This window comes from Merops nubicus, unplaced genomic scaffold, assembly GCF_000691845.1.
Source record: "Merops nubicus isolate BGI_N331 unplaced genomic scaffold, ASM69184v1 scaffold2051, whole genome shotgun sequence".
In the NCBI taxonomy this organism is placed as follows: Eukaryota; Metazoa; Chordata; class Aves; order Coraciiformes; family Meropidae; genus Merops; species Merops nubicus.
The window spans coordinates 5,602-25,817 of NW_008587410.1; the positions used below are offsets into that span (position 1 = coordinate 5,602).

General features: G+C 38.0%; 1 protein-coding gene across 1 annotated transcript; it reads left to right on the forward strand.

Annotated features, from left to right (window-relative positions):
- Positions 1-561: 561 nt before the first annotated feature.
- PLD5 (phospholipase D family, member 5) lies at positions 562-14,286 on the forward strand (the record flags this gene model as incomplete). Its single annotated transcript, XM_008948888.1, has 5 exons — positions 562-762; positions 4,649-4,788; positions 6,859-7,024; positions 11,886-12,000; positions 14,051-14,286. Coding segments are annotated over 5 exons (858 nt in total), but the record flags the coding sequence as incomplete, so codon positions are not given.
- Between the last annotated feature and the right edge of the window lie 5,930 nt (positions 14,287-20,216).

Consider the following 20,216-nt stretch of genomic DNA (forward strand, 5'->3'; position numbering starts at 1 on the left):
TTTTTTCATCCTTTCATTTGAAGCTGGAGCATCATATTCCTCATCCAGCAGAGAAATAAGTTCATTTCTTTCACCTTTTCCAAAACTCACAAAACCCAAATCATTTCTGAAGTAAGAAACTGTCACTGGTAGCAGCACATGCTCCTGTGTCATTTAGGAGAATGGTTACTTTTCCTGTTTAAAAAAAAACAAACCACTCTGACCACAAGTAGCAAACCTTGGCAGACACCTAATAAATATTATGTCTGTGATCAATGGATATCACTCCTAAGTTGTGTCCATCCATAAGTTGTGCTGTATTCTAAATTCTATCAGGACACGCAGCTCTAGCACACACGGAACATACAAACCCTCTTACAGCTTTTACCCACGCTGTGCTTTCAAGATTTAGCTTATGTGTTTGCCTTTAAAAGAGTATTGACAGGAATGTTCTTATAGTCACCAGTAGTACCACTGAGCTGAAGGGACACTTCTGGAAGCTACCCCCTCAGACACTGCTGCTGCATACTTCCACAGATTCACCTGCCAAAATACCACTGATGATATGAACTTTTAATTTCACAGATGAAGGAACTTGGCATCATCGTATACAACTGTAGCTGCCTGGTCCTGGATTTACAAAGGATATTTGCCCTGTACAGCTCATTAAGATACAAGAATAAAATACCTCCAAGTTGGTCTAAGAGACTTTATGGCGTGTATGACACTCAGAATAAACTGACACTGCAGCTGAATGAGACAAAATCGGAAGCTTTTGTGTCGGTAAGTTCTGAAATGAGTAGCAGAGAAGGGAGGGGAGGGAATAAACTTATTAAACCAAACAGATTTTCAGAAGATCTGGAAATTAACATCTGTGTATTTTCCTTATATTGTCCTTTACAAACTACAGAGTAGTGAGACCAGGTTAGGTCGTTGTTAGTAGCACCTGTGAAAGAATTTAAAGTGTCTTTTCACTGGTCCAGAGATGTTCACAGTTCCCTGCAGTAAGTCCATCATAATGCTGTGTTGTCCCTGACAGATACTGAGACATTACCACAGAAAGTAATTTCCATGAATAGGAACATATATGGTATACATTAAGCCTATGCTGAACCCTTTCTCTTCACTGGCCCTAACTGAAGAAGATGCACATTCCCACTATGTCCTTAAACAAAAGCAGCTACTAAAATTGCAATTTGTGCAAGTGACTGGAAACTCCACTAGAGAGATAAGACCACTATAGATACCACCTACACAAGACAGAACTTGTTCAGTGGTCTCATAATGCTGGAAAACCAAATAATTCTGCTGTCTAGGAAAAAGGTTATTCCAATAGGTATACTTTTGTGGGGAAATCTGTAACTGAAAGGTGCTTTTAAAAGTTATTTGCCTTTTCCTGTGGTGCAGAACAGACAAATCACAGGGTTTTTTTGTCGTTTTGGTTTTTTGTTTTTTTTTTTTTTTTAATTCTGGTTTCAGTTACATTGTTCATAAATGCAATTTGCTGGTACTGAAAGTTCTACAGGATTTCATTTGAGCATTATTCTTTTTCCCTTTCTCTGTAATGTTCACCACTTTTACAGTCAGAAAGTAACAGAGAGGCCCTTCAAATCAGATTATTTATTTACACTGCTAGATAGGTGAATGACTTGGGAGTAAATGAACTGTTAATCAGCCATCTGAAATGATACAGAATAAGCTTGATATCAAAGCCTGCATTTTTATCAGTGTAATTTATAAGGATTGATCCTCTCCAACCTGTTCTATTGAAAGCATTCATACTTCTGTAGAACATTATCTACTTTAGTTTTATTTTAAAACTTCTATAATTCAAGCAGCAACCCCCACAGAAGCAGTGCCTGTGGATATTTTTAATAGGAAGAAATGGAGCAGTCCTCCATCTCAGCAGCCATGCAGCAAAACTGGAAAAAAGTACAGAGAACAATAGAGATGATGAAAGTTCTGGAGTGCCTTTTGTTCTGGAGGTAATTCAGGAATATCATGGCATTGCTTAGAGCTATTTAACATTCTGTATAAAACAAGGAGCTTTATAGCCAGTTACGTCTAAAACAACGCAGGGCACGTAGCACACCGTTAAGCTGTACAGCCACTAGCCCAGGATGTTGGTGCAGATGAGAGGTTTACAGGGCAGGGTTTGACTTCACCTGCTGGGAGACAGGCAATGTTCAGGCATCCAGGGTTTATCACACTCCCACAATCAGTGAAGAGACAGAAAGCTATTTTGGAGTGAAAGTCTGGAATTGCTGAAGAGAGCCAGGATTAATAACCATCTGATGAGATAAACGCTTCCATTGATTCTGGAGAGTCTTAAGGACTAGCCTAATTAGTGACTGACTTTTGGACAGTTGGCTGAGGAGATGTGAAATTAATTCCTACTCCCTTCTAAACTATCTTTAAGAAATGGAGAAGTGCAGCTGAAAGCCAGTCCTGGAGAGGCGCATGGTAAGGAAAGCTGGGTAAGGCCAACTTTAAGACAAAGACAGGTGGAAAGAGACTACAAAAAGAGCTTGCAGAATGTTCACTTTCTCCCTGTGGTTTGTATTTTCTTTTTGTGTGGGCAACAAAAGCCTCTTTTCTTGAAATTCCACTTAATAAAAAAAAAAAAAAGGAAGGCGTCACTGGTACTCAGAAGCTCAGATTAGTGAAGTCTAGCTCCAGAAGTTACCTGAATTTGTAGCCACAGCCAGTTGGGTTGGTGCTTCCTTCCTGAAAACAGGTTTTTCAAGAAATTTCTCACCCACTAGGAAATTCTGAGTGTGTGCCAGCATGCCCCTCTGAAAGGCAGCCCTGGAGCTGCACTGGACTGGTTTGCTGGAGCACGGGTTAAAAGCATCTGTCTGTTCTGAACTAATGATGAGAAGAAGGTCTCCATGAGCCAGGCAGCTCGCTCACTGCCACTGCTGCCCATCGGGGGGCAGGGGCTGGCGCTGCCCTCCCTGTCAACCCCCTGCGCAGGGCCATGGCAAGGAGCTGCTCCAAATGAGAATAAAGGCCCGTTTCTGGTAGGTGAAGAGAAGCTTCCAGTGGGAATTTGATCAGAACAGCAAGTATTACATAACTAACACGGAGAAAAACACTAAAATATTCTATGACCATGGTGAGAGCTGGGGAGGCATCACCTGTGCCACAGGCTTACAAGCTGAATGCCCAGACACAAGTGTTACAGGGAGAGCTTTAACAGTTTTTCTTCTAGTTATCTTCTAAATGTCTTTCACTTGCTGGTCTTTATATTGAACCCACATGAAAAAGACAATGCATAAGAATTCCTTTCTTTAGCTGTTCTGTAACTTAACACTTCTATTCAAGAAAATAGCAAGAGTGTAAGAATTAAATTGCAGTGCAACAGCCTCCTAAAAGTTTCAGATAATGCATATAACTTATATTTAACAAAATCATTTTACACTTTTTATTGTGTTGAAATTCATTCTTTGAAAACTTCTTGCACTTTCAGCGTTTGTGCTGTAGAAAACACAACGCATAACACAGTCATTGATTTTTTTTGTTATACTCAGGAATCATGGCTTAGAGTTGCTTAGCAACAAAATTGTCTTCCAGACTGGCTGATAAAATGTAAGAAGTTTTAGTTGTTTTTCTTAAGTGTTCAGGAATGGATTCAACATTGGCCTTGAAATTTTGCTACAGTGAATTTTCCAGTATTTTCTGAACTTAGTTATAGTAAATCCTTAAGAATACCAGTCAATGACTTAAGAAATCCCTGTGACAGGCATTGTATTGAAAGAAAAAAAAAGACTAATCAAAACCCCAGGATCTTTCCCAAAAGAAAACATAGTAATCTAGATGTCAGCTAAAACTCGAGCAGGTAACAATGGAGAGAAGGTGATACAGCAGCAGGAAGGCAGTAGACTGCAGGGCCAGCTGTTAAGAAAGGGACAAGTGGCACCTGCTCCAGGTGGATGAAGGGCCTTTAACAGTCTCTGCTCCCAGGAACTGCTGTTGCCTGTGAGCAGCTTGGCAGGTGGCTCCACTTCTCTCTCCCTGCCTGGGCAGAAGAGCAGAACTTCCCGAGCCTCTATGCCACAGATGGGTGATGCCTGCTGGCTTCACCTTGCTGACTGACACCCTCGATGCCCCTAGGTCCAAGACAGAAAAGCTGAAATCTGGGTTTACCACTTACTAGCTCAGCACCAGGTAAAGAGCTAATTTATACTTGAAGTTAGGGTTCAAAGACTTTTCTTGCAAAACTGCACACCTCCCTGCGACAGCAGCTGAGCAAACAGTGACTTTGCATGGAACTTTAAATGGAACTGATGTAATAGGCTTAACTCCTGGTCGCAAGCAATGGATCAGGCTCATGTGGCACCATCTAATATTAACCAGTCCTGGGACGTTTTGGAACAAAATTCTCTGAAATGTAACTTCAAGTACAGCTTCTTTGATGACGGTGGATGTTTTGAAGTTTCCGTCTTCTGCGTTTTACCCAGTTACATCTCAGTGGTGAGGCTTTCATGAGGAAATTAAGCAAATACCTCTCCTTTGCACTTTTGAGTATGCTAGCAGGACGGTTGAAGGTATCAGTTAATGTTCTCTACTAAAATAAAGGATACTACTTGCTATCTCAAGAAGAATCAGGGGGAAAGAACATAACTCGTGTATTTTAAATGCCGTGTTTGAACTTCTCCTTTCACAGAATTCACCTAAACTCTTCTGCCCAAAGGACAGAGTCCTGGATATCGAAGCTATATACAGTGTCATCGATGACGCCAAACAGTTTGTGTACATAGCTGTCATGGACTACTTGCCAATCATCATTGACACCAACGCTAAACGGTGAGTGTCCACGTCCAGGGCTAGCAGGTCATCAAAATGCCAGTCAGGTCTGCTGGAGAAAGTGAACCCACAGGAGATTAGTTACTACTGTGGACCCATTTCTTGGGGCCCAATTCTGCTCTTATTGAAATCAGTGAGAGTTCTGCCATTGACTTAAATGGGAGCAGAATTGGGACCTAAGAAGACATTTCCAGTTCTTAGTCCTAAGGTTTGGATCTGTTTATTGAAGGAGATGAGAAATTAATTATCTAGTCTGACCATCTGCAAGTGACTGGGGCCCAAGAATACAAGAACCTGCTTATACACAAATCCTATTTCCTATACTATCATATTCACTATCTTGATGCCACAGCTACTGGCATCTTATGAGTATCATACAGGTAATCAACATGAGAGAGTGTGCGTGTGTGCGTGTGTGTGTTTTAGGAGAGATATAACCTGTTGTAAGTGTGGGAGATGTCATTATTTTATTGAAATATGCATACACATAAAAATTCCAAATTCAACATAGATTACTTTTGAACTATATCACATTTTGGTTAACTGAGAGTTGCTAAAAAAAAATGAAACCAAATAATTTTAAACAGCCTGTTTACATGGACCATTAAAAAGAACTCATGACCCAAAACTGGAGCCACAGTCTAATAAGCCATCCAACTCAGAAGGCAAGTATCCAGTGGTCCCTCTGACGCTCAGTCACATTCACACTGGATTGAGTAGCTAGCACAGCTTGCCATTCCATCCATGCACTTTATCTGAACACAACTAAGCCAAATTAAACATGGTTATGTGCTTTTTTTTCAGTTTTGCATAATTAAAGATGTTTTTTAGATTTTTTTTTTTTTTTTTTAAAGTAACTCATTTGACTGATATCAATCATAAGCTGTTTCAAATCTACTGGAGGGTTTTTCCAATAAACACATTATGTCCAGCCTCCAACTCAGTGAAAGAACCATGGGAAGTGCTGTAGGAGTCTCACAATATGCATCCCTTGCATTTCTCCTTTCTGCTGGAAAGGGTCTCAGTACGTAGGACTGTTACAGTTGTTGATGTTACCTGTTGTGCTCCTCCTCACTTTGTTCTTATGCCTGAAGAGTTCTGAAATCTACTGGATTAGGGAGATCCAGGGAAGCCACCTGTGTGAATTCTTCAACATTTTTCCTACAGCGTGGCTTTGTGTTTGAGACACTGCCACAGGTTCTCTGCCTTGTCAGGTCCCAGTTCTCACTTGCAAGTTATTTTCTGGCATTATAAAACTCAGATTTCATTAGGCTAAATGCCTTGATGCTGCTGGAATAAAGAAAAAATGCATTTCCTTTGTATCCTTCTCGTTATCCTGACCTGCTCCCACCAAAGGTCAGGGACACAAAGCTAACTAGTGAGGGTGAGAGCAGCACCATGGAAGCCAATATCCTATTCATGGCAGAATTCCTGCAGTCCTCATGAGGAGAAAAGGCAGCATCCTCCTTAATCGACCCATCTTCATCTGCTGCTTAAGGATGCAGGGACTCTGCATGGCAGCAGCTTTCCTTTTCCCAGGCAAGAAATTACAGAAGGCATTCCAGTCCCCAGGCCATGTGGTTCCAGTACAGAGGAAGAAGTCAGGGGGGGATCCAGTGTTCCTGTTCTCCTGTAACCAACAGAAAAGCCTCCTGTCCCTCTGTCAGGGCTGGGTAAGCAGCACCCTCTAGCTGTAGCTCATTCTCCTGGTTCTCTGGCACCACAAGAGATCCACTGCTCTCACCCAGTCAATCTCCCGGCTATGGGCGGACAAGGTACCTCTATTTTGTGCAAGTGTATTTTTGGTACTATGCACCTACACAGATGTAAGATGTGCTCAACTATCCACGACCTCACTATCCCCATAGCGACAGTTTTGGCGTTGGGCAGGATGACACAAAAAAGGATGTTTAGCAAGAATCCTTCTAAATGAGAAGGGATTGAAGCATTCCTTCAACAGATAGAAAATGAAGTTCACATTTGGTTTGTTTTCTCTATGATGTCTAGACTTGGCTGCATAAAAATCCAAAATTTTAAGTTCTCTGAATATATCTTATTCTCTCTCCACAGGTATTGGCCATATTTAGATGGGAAGATAAGAGAAGCATTAGTTTTACGAAGCATCAAAGTACGACTTCTCATAAGTTTCTCAAGAGACACAGATCCCCTTACTTTTAACTTTGTTTCATCTCTGAAAGCTATTTGCACTGAAGTTCCAAGCTGTAGTTTGAAAGTTGTAAGTATAATCTATATTGCTTTGAAATCTAAGATATTTCTCACCACTCAGAAAAAATCAAGAAAACTTCACAACTGAGAATTGTTTTCTGTTTATATCAAAGACTTTAGATTTCATTAACTAACATATAGGAAATGTAACATAATGAACTGAATTTATTCACGGTGACAACAGGCATAGAAATTGAGGCAGAAAACCAGAACAATGGCAACAGGCAGCCTGCGTGGCACACAGCCCATGTGAAATGCTACATCTGGTCTCTCACAGCAAAGCTAACGGAGCGAGCCACTGTCACCAGTCTTCTTTATGCTGGCTAATAGGAGCAGATGTGAGAGCACAAAAACGTGGTTGAGTCTGGATTTGTGTAACCTTACTGTTCAGCTGCATAAGCATCTACTTTTGGTCAAGTACAAAGTACAAAAAAACCCCAAACTTTGCATTAAATTCAGGCTACAAATTCAGAACAACCCTTATGTGACCACAATAGACATATAATCCAGGAAAGTGAGAAATACTGTATATGTTACATTTGTATTAACAAACAGTGTGTACAGTAAGCACTACTTTCAGTTTGAAACAGCTCATTTTTAGGAAATTGAGGCACACTGGAAATCAGCCATCTTGGGGCTGTTTTGTTGGGGTTTTATTCAGATAACTTTCTTAATCTGCTGAATTATTTTGATTTCTTAAATTGATAACCTACTAAATCGCTTTGGCTTTTTAAAATCTACAAAAGTCATTAAAAAAAATAAGTACTGTTTGTGTTATATACACCAAGTGGTATTTATGGATATCTAGAAATAGGGATTTTTGTTATACTGTGCACTGTTATTACAAGTTTCCTAGGAAAGAAGCAGCATAAAGTCTGATTTTAAGTCACAAAGCCCATACATGGCTGGAACTGCTTAAACCACTTCAATTTCAAATAAGTTCTAGCTTGTTCCATATTTATCATCAAAATTCTATTTATGTATTCAGAATTATTTTCTATTTAAGTGGCACTTAATGCTCTACATACTCATATTCATTTTTATCTATTTACCACAGGCAAAATTTATCTTGTACAGAACTTATCTTGTCAGAAAATAAATGCTGAAAGTAATAAAAAATATTTCTAGACAGCTATTTCTTGGTAGCTAGAATATCTGCAGTTTGAAAATACAAACACTACTTCTGCTAAAAAAATGAGAACACCCCACATTTCAATAGTCGTAAAGGTAAAACACAGCTCAGTTACCTCTATGGCTCAGAGTTTGCTGGTATCTATTTGATTTTGGCTGATCCTGGCTAGAACAGATGAATACAAAAGAAATGCCATTTTAAGAAAACGGTGCACCTCTGACTTGTTTTGTGAAGTAAAGGAGTGTCCTGACAGAGCCTGAGGCGCAGTTTCAAAGTGAAGCAGCTATGCGTGTGTGTGGAGAGAAGGAATAGGCTAACAAAGTAAAAAAGATTAAACTTTTGAATTACCAGAAAATTCAGCTTTTCCCTTTGTTTCTGCTTTGGGCATGAGAAAACAAAAAGTCAAACTAAATTCCACACAGAAAATACTGTCATGTAGACATGTATCATATGTGCTTATATACAAGAACACTGAAATTTTAAGAAAACCTTATGTTACAAATGCTGATAGAAATGATACTCAAAATTGCTAAGCTGTCTCAATACCTCAATACCGTTGTGACAGAAATGGCACATGCTCCTGCCCTCCTCTTCTGCTCTCTTGGCGATAATATAACCTGACTCCTACAGAGCATATTCAGTAATTTTTTTCTTTTATTTCCCTTTCGATCCTTCTGACATGCCCTGTCATGATTCTTGTTTGCTTTTTTTTCCCCCCTATGTAAAGACCAGTTTGGGCGGGAGGCTCCCAGCGCGTGCTCACGGCCTGCAGCAGCTGCAGGGCGCACCGTGGCCGATGGCAGCAGCCTGAGCTACACGGTCATCTTGAGGAAGGCCATGCAGATGTAATTTCTCTATTAGATGGGAATCTCGTCCCAACTTGCCCTGGTCTCTGAGCAGGCTGATGGAAGTTTTAGCATTGCCTAATTGCAAACGCATAGTTAGAAGGAGGGCCCTGCAAACCTGTTAGGCCTAGCAGCGTCCTGACCAAGAACAGCCACCAACCCCTGTACATGTGATTTCTCAGCCTGCTGTGGTGGGCAGGAGGGCAGGGACTGCAAGGTAGGATTTCCTAGCTGCAAATAGTGAATTGTAATGGGGTGCTCTATCCAAAAGCACGGGTTTTTTCTCTTTTGCCACAAAACTTTGATAATACTGGGCAATTAACATCAATGCAATTAGAAAAGGCTTAGTCCCTCTTGAGTTCAGAGTCTCACTCAAAGTCCAGTTCACATAAACATTAATAATTATTGAATTCAACTGAAACTGCTTTGGGAGTGCAAATTCAATACAATTACTCTGAAAAAGTGATCACTGGGAAGAACTCACGAGAAAAAAAGCTTTGTGTGAGGACTAAACAAATGTTATAAGCACACAGTCAAATGTCAAGGAGTAAACTGCATACCAAAGTGCTCCTCATTCAGGGAGCTTTGTCCTATGCACTGAATCACGTGTGGTCATGAAATTAAAGTCTGAGTCATGAAGGGTAAACTCAAGGTGAAGAGCTCACCATCATGCTTCTTGGGACCTAAATGCCAGTATTCCTTAAATTTTGTGTGCTTGACCCTGTAAATACGTCGTACACGCAGGACTGCTCAGTCTAACTCTCAAAGGAGCAGTAAAAAGGGATCAGCTCTGTTGGGTGCAGTGCCAGAGAAAGGTGCTTGTTTTTGAAGAGCCCACCGAAAGTTTGAACTAGAATAAAGCCTCTTTAGATAACCAGAGACCAGGAAGGAGTGGCATGGAAGAGACATAGCTACAGAACAAGTTGTTCTTGAGCCTCCACATGCATCTATTTTAGAGTTGTGCAGGTGTATTCCTACTAAGGTAAGAGGAAGGGAAAAATAATGAATATTTCATTTTTTTTCTCAGAAAACCAGAAATGCCCCATGAGTAAACAAAGTGTAATGAATTAACTATGAAAACTTTGCTCTTAGTGCACTCATTTAGACCTCTAAACTCCTAAAATAAATATGGGAAAGAAAAAATGAAATATTAGCAGCAGGTGGTGTATTATTAACTTGGTACTTCTGCTGAGGGTGCAAACTGGAGAAGGTTATAGGCTGTGTTCCTTAACACCAGTGCTGGTTCACTTGCTCATCTAAGCTACATTTGTGAGGGTTCCCCTGCTGGTTCCTGTATTGTCAAAGAGTCAATAGCTTCTCTGCTGCTGCTGGACACGTTACATTTTCAAGCTTTCTGTCCTTTCCTACCTGAATCTGAAATTTTCTCTCTTACAAAGTTATTATACAAACAGAACATTAACATGTGATTTTTCAGTTCAGCACATCTGCTGAATCTCTGTTTGACATCTCTAAGCTTACACGATTATTGTGCTTGGCTATTTTTACAGCAAGGTATGTAAGTTATTGCTAAATCTCTTAACACTTGGAAGAAGCCAATTTGTTATGTTTTGTTTCCTAGCACTGAGTATTTTATTCATTGGCTGGTTTTAGATGATTCCCTACAATAACAGTCTTAGTCCCCACAATACCAGTATTATTTACACATTACTTTGCAGAACCTTGTGAAGAGTTACTGCAAGTAACCTTGATGGACACTCTACGGCTGCTAACTGTCTCTGTTTCTGTAGTGTTGTGCCAGGAAAAATATGACTATTTTCTTCTCGCTCTATCCAAAATTTCAAGACCTTTTCAGAAAGATTGTGATCCATCTCTGGCTTTCTAAGTACATAATTTCTGTGGTGGGTGTGTGTAGCAGAGCAGCACCTCAGGCACAAGGTTGCAGTCTTGATGTTGTCTACAAACTAACCCCTAGTATCTAGTAAACTTTCCTTTGCAGATGCTAAGATGGTTTTTGGTTGTTGTTGTTGTTTTTTTTTTTTTTTTTTCTAATGTACTGCTGTAATTGTTAGTGAAGTTAAAAATCTGTGATCAAAGGTATGATTTCTCCGTGCATTTTAGTTAGAGGTAAATATACAATATAGATCTTATTTAAAAGACAGATACTGCAGTTTTGCATAGAATAAACTTTCCAAATGCTCTTTATAAAGTAATCACTCAAACAGTTTGGGTTGTTGTGCTTGTTTTTAAATCCAAAAAAAAAAAATATTTATTTAGAATTTTGCTAGTATTTGGACTCATTAAAAAAATTAAGCTGTGGAAGATAACAATGCCATATACACATAAGTAAGCATGTGATGACACAAAAATTCAGAGACTGTTTAAGGAAATGACTTTGTGACAGTTATTAATCATCAAACTGTACCATAGTACCAACCAGTATTGGGGCACTGAAGAAACACAAGCTCTTTAGATTTTATTTCTTACTAACTAAAAACTTGCTTCAGCCCTAATAGATTTTCATCATCGTGGAGGGGGGGGGTGTGTCAGTCTCAGAACAGAGATTCTCCTCAATGCTGGAATCAGAAGAAGCCTGAACTAGCCTTGGTATTCTACACAGAGTTCTTCCCAGCAGTTTTAGTACAACCTCTGACAATATAAAATTTACCCAAACATATTTTCCAATGGGAAAGAGAGATTCTGACAGAATCCACAGCATAAAGTGTTAGATAAACAGCACAGTATCACAAACTATAAAGAATTTAGTATGAAATACAATGTTCAGTGTTTTATTAAAATGAATGCTTGTCTATAAAACCTCAAGCTGTTCTGTAGCACTAACTCATTTTCAATAAAGAGTAGAGAACAGATGATATTTTTTCTGTGTGTTATAGAATGGTTTTCACTAACCTGCATTCCATTCTCCTTTATGGCAGAAATTCTTTGACCTTGAGGAAGAGAGTGCATGCTTTCTTAAAGAGCAGAAGAACACTTCCCTTCCCAAATTAAATCGTAACAAATACATGGTGACTGATGGAGCTGCATACATTGGTAAGTAACCACATCCGAAGATGTTCTAGTTTGTAGCCAAAAGCCTGAACTAACACCCATTGGTAAATAAGGAAGCTGCAGCTGACATGCTTATCAAGTTAAAATAATAATGCATTTCTTTTGGAACCCGGATGAAGGTCTACCTTTAAGCCTCTTCTTTAAAAATTACTTTTCCTCCTATGAATCAGTTTCTGGAAAGTAATATTCTGCTTTCAGTATTTAAAAACAGAGTGAAAACACAAATACAAGACACTTCATGACTGGATTATTAATAGTCTCTTTTTTCTGCAATCCAGTGAAGATAGACTGTTCTCCATCGCCCATGTTATTGCTAAAACTATGGTCAGTCCTGGTAAATACCATACAAATGCCTTTCATCTTCCTCTTCTGAAGTCTTACTCCATGTACTGTAATGGCATTTCAGACACCCCCCTAACATTAGGTACGTATCTGATTGGTATTTTGGGTTAAAGGTGTATTTAAGTCAAGTCACTGTATGGCACTAGCAAAAGGTCATTATCAGTCAACTGATCATTGAATGCAGACTAAAAACTACCTTTAAAAAATTCTGATTGCTTAAGCTGTGCGTGAGGTGAAGGCTCAGAAAACTACTACTGAATTAAAAAGTACCTCATGAGATTAATAATGTCAAGAGAGAAAACATGCATTCTAATATGCTGCAGCTTGATGCTTTAGTTGTTTAATTCCTCACCCTGACTTACTGCAAAGGGCTGGAAGCCTGTGTGCAGAGGCAGGGAGGGAGGGCAACGGCTGTGGCCCAGAAGCGTGCCTGTGCATACATGAAGAGTGGAGAATCCCAAGTAGTGTAGAGATGCAACCAACAGCTACTCTGAAAAGACCACCTTGATGGGCTCTAAATACACCCCTCTCTTAACCTACCCAAAGCTTTTTTTTTTTTTTTTTACTTTAAATAGTACAGCTTGTTTTCTTGTCTCCCAAATTTTTGATGAGCCCCCACTCAAATATTTTATATTAACTCTATTTCAAGTTTTTCCCAATAGCCAGATCAAATTTTGGTAACTTAACAACTTTTCTACATAGCATGGTTCTTAGCTGAATTGTTTTGTTTTTTTCTTTCCCATTGACCCACACATACAAACAAAGAGAATCAAAGCTCTGTGAAAGTAATACAAATGCATGTTAAGGACTTGATATGCTTTCACTTGAAAGCATAGGAAAAAATGTCCTTAAAGATAAGGCTTCAATTTACCATCCTGGACAACTTTAGAATTTTTAACATTTCCGGCTGAAGCAGCTGAAATTACATTGAAAGGAAGGGTGTACATTTCTCAGATACCTTCATTTTTTATGTATGTTCAGGTATTGTTTTAAAAGACGACCTTTAGTAATAGCATTTTTTCTCCGACATACTGCATGTGTTATAATGTACAACTTAAACAGTTATAGTTCTAGTGAAATAAAAATTTAAAAAATGAAAAATTTGGTTTACCTGTTTTCCATTAATCCAACTGCGCTCTTTGCCTTGTGATCACCAGCATTTGAAATGCTCATTCATTACCTTAGATTTTAACAAAGGTGGTTATAAATGGCATAAACCAGTAAAACCTGTTTTCCTTTGCTGAAATACTATCTATCAGTGGGTAACCTGTCAAAGGTCTGCTGGTTTGTCTCAGCAATATCCCCATCCCATCTACTTTAAATTGTTTATACAGAAAAACAAAAAAATACTATTGGCACTTAAAAGACCAAAGAGGAAAGTAAATGGAGTGATTATACAATACATGCGAAAGGAAAGGCAAGTTAGTTTTGAATAAATAAAAGAACCTGTTTTCACTTATGAAGGATTAGAGCTGTTAAACTTCAAGACAGGATCTGCACTACACACTGGTATGTAATGAAGTTTTTGCTTTCCCACTAGCATAGAAAACATTATTTCTGTTTCTGCCCAGGAAAATGATGCTCTATCATGCTGGCTTGCCTTTAGGAAGATCACCCTTTTTTTTTTTTTTTTTTTCTTCTCTCCTTTAAATGTTAGAATCTCATTGTATATTCCTGCCTTTACTTGTAGGTAATTTTGATTGGGTAGGAAATGCTTTTACGCAGAATGCTGGAGCTGGCCTTGTTATCAACCAAGCAGACGTGGGGAACAGCACAAGCATCATTAAGCAACTCAAGGCTGTTTTTGAAAGGGACTGGTATTCACATTACGCCAAAAGTTTACAACCAACAAAAATCCCAAACTGCATTAATCACAAACTTAATAAAGCGACGTCAAATAAGACTGCCATGAGCAATGCCAATTAGAAAGACTGTTTTGCTGTCCAGTATGGCAATGAAGAATTACATTGGAGTGTAGCCCTCTTTCCTATTTACAGACAAAAGACTTAATGAAAAAGAAAAAAAAAAAGTTTGGTTTTGGGAGGTGTTTTTAGGAAAAAGCACACTTATATAAAAACTGTCTAAACTATATTCTCTATATTGAATTACTTAATACTTTCAAGTTTGTTACTTCTGACACTGAATGTCATTACTGCTTCCATGTTAATTTCAACATTCTGCATTTGAATTTAAGAGCATGTGTCAATTTTTTCTGTTTCATTTTTAGGACTTTCCCTAATTGCCATCCTGGCTAGAATGTTCAAGCTATGAAATGGCATTCTAAGATCATTTATTATTGGCATACAAGTAGATGGTATGTTTACTGTATTAGAAAACAAAGGAATACGTAAACTTCAACTCATGTGAATCATTCCTTTTAAATAAATACTCAGTCATGCAAATGCTTGCCAGTTTTGAGCATTTAGTTTGAGTATCACTCTTCCATGCCTTCTAACTAGCCTTAAAATACATTAGGATTGCACGACTGGTAATTCATTCTTCTGCTAAAAGTATAAGAAGGTATTGAAGGATTGGGGTTGGCCTCATTAAGTTTGTCAGAATCCCTAAAGCACCTCAAATAAATGAATTTTTTAATCAATGTAATGTAGATTCCTTTCTACATTATTAACAATAGTTACTTCCAATTATACATTTCATCTAACAGTGAAAATCTCTGGATCAATAGCAGAGACCTAAGAGTGATTTTTGGTTTTTGTAATCTCAAGAGAATTTCTTCCCCAAATTAAATACTTATCAAGTGTGAGTCAGCAGTTGTGTAATGACTCATTATCAAACCAATGCATGTATTAAAATCAAATCCTGCCTTTTAGGAAGGTCAAGAGTTATGCAAAATCATGCAATAGCTGTTGTTAAATGATCACACAGACATTTTGTTTGATTTTACACCTGGAAGGTTTTCCTTTCCTAGATTTTACTTAAAAAAAAAAATAAATTGTGAAATGCCATTTTTTTATTAAAATGTCATCTACATAGGTGAATATATCAGCACAAACAGAAATGGGATGCCTTCATTTAGGCAACAGGTTCAGTTGGTATTAATAGTGTGCCCCTACAAACATAACTAAGTTGCACCAAGAAGCAACTGTTCTGTAAACATGTGAATTTGCTCTTTAAAAAATACATATAACTGTTTGGCCACAGATTTTTCTCCAGCCAGGTGTAATAGCTTATTGTAGCAACTTAGTTCTGTCATAAAAATGCTTCATCACTATCCCTCTGCTTCTGTCAAAGAACTACAGCCATGAAAGCAAACTGTGTTCTGCATTTTGTTAAACATTCACAGAACTTTTTCCAAAAGGCAGACTGTTCTCACCTGGCTGTACAGTACTGATGGCACACTTCAAAATCCGTGGGCAAAAGGGGAAGGAAAGCTGACCATGGCCCAGTTCACTACTTTAATCTTAAGAGCAAGTTAAAAACCCACCTTGACCTTCAAACCACAGCTTTCATTTACAAGGTTAAAATTTGCATTTATTTTAAAGTAAGCACAACTTAGGAAATTCTAGTAAGGTAACATATGCACAACTTCAAATTGCCATCTAGAGAGACACCATAAAACTAGTTCTGACTGCAGAAGGCACAGTGTTGACAAAGAATGTTTGTTTCTGTTGCAGTTGCCAAGATTTTACATAATCCTACTGAAAATGACATAACAAAAGTTTTTTTAAAGTTGTCAACTTTTACAGAAAAGATTCTACACAGCTCTAATGCTCAATATTTTCTAATATTTAGATAAACACATGCCATTTATTAGCCTCCACACACACACACACACATTAAAGCATTTATTCTGATATTCATATAAGAAAAAGGTATCTAAAAAGAAAAATGGTTCCTAAGTGGTTATGAAGGAAAGATCAATGTGGAGAGAAATTTCTGTATTTTCTTGCTTCTGTATGTAATTTAAAATATGTTTAGCAATTATGGGAGAGGTATCTCCAGCACTTAATTTACTTGTTGGGGTTTTTTTGTTTTGTTTAAAAAATATTAGTCCAGATTAATCTCTTGTAAAAATTTCAGCTGAGTTATACCACTAATTAATTTAGTCTTAGGAGTCAAAGCTAAAAATAAAAAACAAACCCAAAACCCACAAAACCACCAAATAAACCTAAAACAAACAAAAAAGCCACTACATTTTTAAAAGCTGGTTGGTATATTTGAAAAGCTTCTGAGGTCCCCACAGATGGGTGATCTTGAAGTTTGAGATAAGCTTAATACCAAGTCCTTACATAATATCCAAAAACCCCAACCAAACAAAAAAACCCCGCTGTCCAGAGTTGTTAACTGTAGCACCTGATGGCAATAATATGAAAATGAATCAATGTAATTTTTTCTCTCTTGTGTTATGGATAATAGAAATTTGATGGGTTTTTTATGACATCTTGTACAAATAATGGAGGATCTGGGTGGAACATAAATTTGTGAGATGATAAAGCTAAGCTGTTTGGTTACAAAGCAGGATGGAGTGATGAAATGAGACTGTGAAGTTACCACTGACCTTCCATTTACTACAGCTAATGAATGGTTCAGATACAGTAGTTTACTGGACAGATCCTAAGGAAATGCAATCATGAATATTAACCAGATCCTTTAGCTTGCATATGCATTATTATTGGCTTGATAAACAAATTCTGGTGCTTCAAGGGACCCTCTCTCCCCAGAAAGAGCTGTTATGTAAAAGTACACTTTAGAAGTGGCAGTATGTTCTGTTTTTACAAATGGAAGAGTTTGGTGTTTTTTTTTTTAACCAGTTTTAATGTGAAATAGTGGTTAGCCATCCTACAACCAGACAGGCAGACTTCAGTTTTATTTGGTATAAAGTATGGATTGATATCTTAATAACCATTTAGAATGGCAGCAGCTCCAAAGCAGTACAGAAGGCTTTGGTCTGTTATATTAACCAAAAAACAAAGTGCATCCTTGGACTTCAGCAAGTAGGAAATAAAACATATCAGATTCTTTTTTGAAGCTGTTTAAGGGGATTATAGGCAATTATTTGTTTTGGGTTAGCACTATTACTGTTTAACTAGATTTGCCACAGTAGCCTCAATTCTGGCTTCAGATCCTTCTAACAATGTAAATCAATCTGGAGCAAATCCATGACAGTGATTTCATGCTGGTTTAAACAGGGATCAGAATCTAGCCCAGTCTCCTCTTGCTTTAGCTCTCCTGAATGTCACTGTTGCATAGGCTGCTTCCAAACTTAGCAGGGATTTGCATTCAGTGGTTTCTGACAGACCTCACAGGTGTAATCCAAAAGATGCCCTTCTAACTGGCATTGGTAAATCTGTCATATTAAAGGCAACTTCCTAAACAGAACAGCTTTATTCTTAAGGAATATAGACTGTAATTGTTTGCTGCAAACATTTACTAGTGCCTTGTTCATACAAGCTTTAGTTTAACTGTTCCTCCTGTGAAGTACTGCTAAAGATCTTGGATCTAGTACTGAGGCATACAGCAAACTTCCTAAGTAAGAAGACTACATATTGTGATGTTTACAGTTTAGTACTTAAAACTAGAGTCACAAAAAGACAAAAATTGAATGCGAGCTGTTGGTCCAAACCACAAGCACAACTAAACCTGAGCATTTTTATCCAAGCCCAGATCTAGAACTCAATTTCACAGATTATGTCTTCATTATAAACTAATCCACAATGCAGTTGAATTATTTTGTTCTGCCAAGGTGTAAAAATAAAATCTGAATTCCACCAACACCTGCCTGATTTCAAATGCATAACTACAGAAATCCCTGTAAGAACAGGGCTAGGTCCAAATATAATGCAGCAGCTACTTTACAAATCTTAGATATTAAGTCTCAGGTTGCTTTGGGACAGCTACCACCTTTTTTTTGCCTGAAGCATGAACTAGTATCTACAACTAGTCTCACCTTCTCTTTGAAGACTAGAAAAGCATGGCTTATGTGCCACAGCACAACAGCCAGAGATGTACCCTGACAGGAACAGATTTTTGTCTGATTACTTTTTCTCCTCATCTTTTACTAAATAAACAAAATTTGTCTCTGAACTGAATTTGAAGCCGCACTGTACAACGTTTTACATAATACAGGGCCAAGTGTTCCTTCCAGTAAGTCCAGGCTCTGCTGGTGGTTCAGAAGACAGCTTGAGAAACAAGTGAAAAAAAGCCTCAGAATGCTACTTTTAAGACCTATTAATTATTGGCTATACTACTATCTACCTAAATTCTATTACTTTGTTGAGTTCTGCATACATAAAAACTAAACTACTAAACTGTGTGTGAATGTTACCTGCCGCTTAACCATACTCTAAGATGAAATCTAGACAAAGAATTTTTAGGGCTTTTTTTGTGACTTTAGTATGTACTTACTGAAAATAGTGCAGGCTTTCTCATAAAGATGGTAAAAACCTCAGCTGGCTATTCCAGTTCTTCAAACTGAAGTCTTTTATAAATATCCCGATCTTGAATATCATGCACGTGATTCCTGAGAATGACCTTGTACAGTTGTCTTAAGTTACCTTAAAACCATTCTGGGCTTCAAAATTAACTCTTCATTTTAATACAAAAATACTGACTACATGTGTAGTACGTTTCCAGATGGTAAATGATGGCATTGTGTTTTTCTTCCACTCTTATCCTTTTGCTCATATATATTAATGGTTTTTTAATCACTGTTAACACAATTCAATCTCTGTAAAAAGCAGAATGAATCCTTGGTATATTGAAACTTCAGAATGATACCTCCTGCGTTGAAGGCACCACTAAACATGTTCCACTTAACACTGCAGAGTACAGCAGCTCAACTGATACTGCGGGGTGACTGCTTTCCTTAGCTGCAGTTTTTCACTTTAATTATTGCTGGATGTTATTTTGTGAATTTCTCAATGTTGCATTAAGTTGCTCTTGCATCACCACTTTGCACAAATGCCTTAGAAGCTTGCCAAACTAAGAGATCTCGTTCAAAATAGTTTAGACAAGAAAAGAAAAACTCACGTGCTTTACACTCTGTGGATACTGAAGTCAGTAGAAGAACTCTGGTCTTAGGCTGCAGTGGAGCAGTGTATTGCACCTCTTGTTTGGACAAGACCTGCATGGGCTTCAAAGGAAAACTCTGTGAGAATTGTGTCTGAATTATCTTGTGATCAGGAATTTACAGAAAATCCGAATGAAGAATCCAGCTTTATTGAGTGGTTGAACACAGAAACTTAAACTGGGTTTTCATGAAGAGGCATTTCTATTCTATATGCATATGCTACAACTGCTATTCTATATGCACATGCTACAATATGCAACACACTAAGGTGAGGTTTGCCCTAAAATTCAAAATACACGTAGGACAAAAATCAAGCTACTGCAGCCTATTTCATTTAAGGGCACAGTTCAGTTCTGGCTGTAATTTTTTTTCTGCCCTAGTCAATAGAGTCAGCTCCATTTTGTTCACAACAAATTCAGCAATTTTATAAGAAGATTCAATAAATCTTTTTAATCCTGTGAAACGAAGATGGCAATTTTCCCTTTAAGAACAGAAATAAGGTGGATGGCTGATTTAGGCTACAGAATAGAATAAAATATAATAAAATGGACAACAACTGGAGCATTCCAGAGCATTCCATTATTTTGTGCTCCTTTATGTTGCATGGCTGCAAAAGTCAATAATACAAATTATTATCTATCGTTATGGTGTTCCATGAACACCTAGCAGGCACTGCATCTTCTCACATAGTAATATCTGTCCTTCCTGCAACAGCATAAAATGAAATAAGGTTAGAGAGGAAAGGGCAAAAAATAGCTACAGAGGCAAACCAACTTGAATCTGACTAAGTTAGCAGACTGGATGCTGGCGTAAAAGCTCTGGGCTA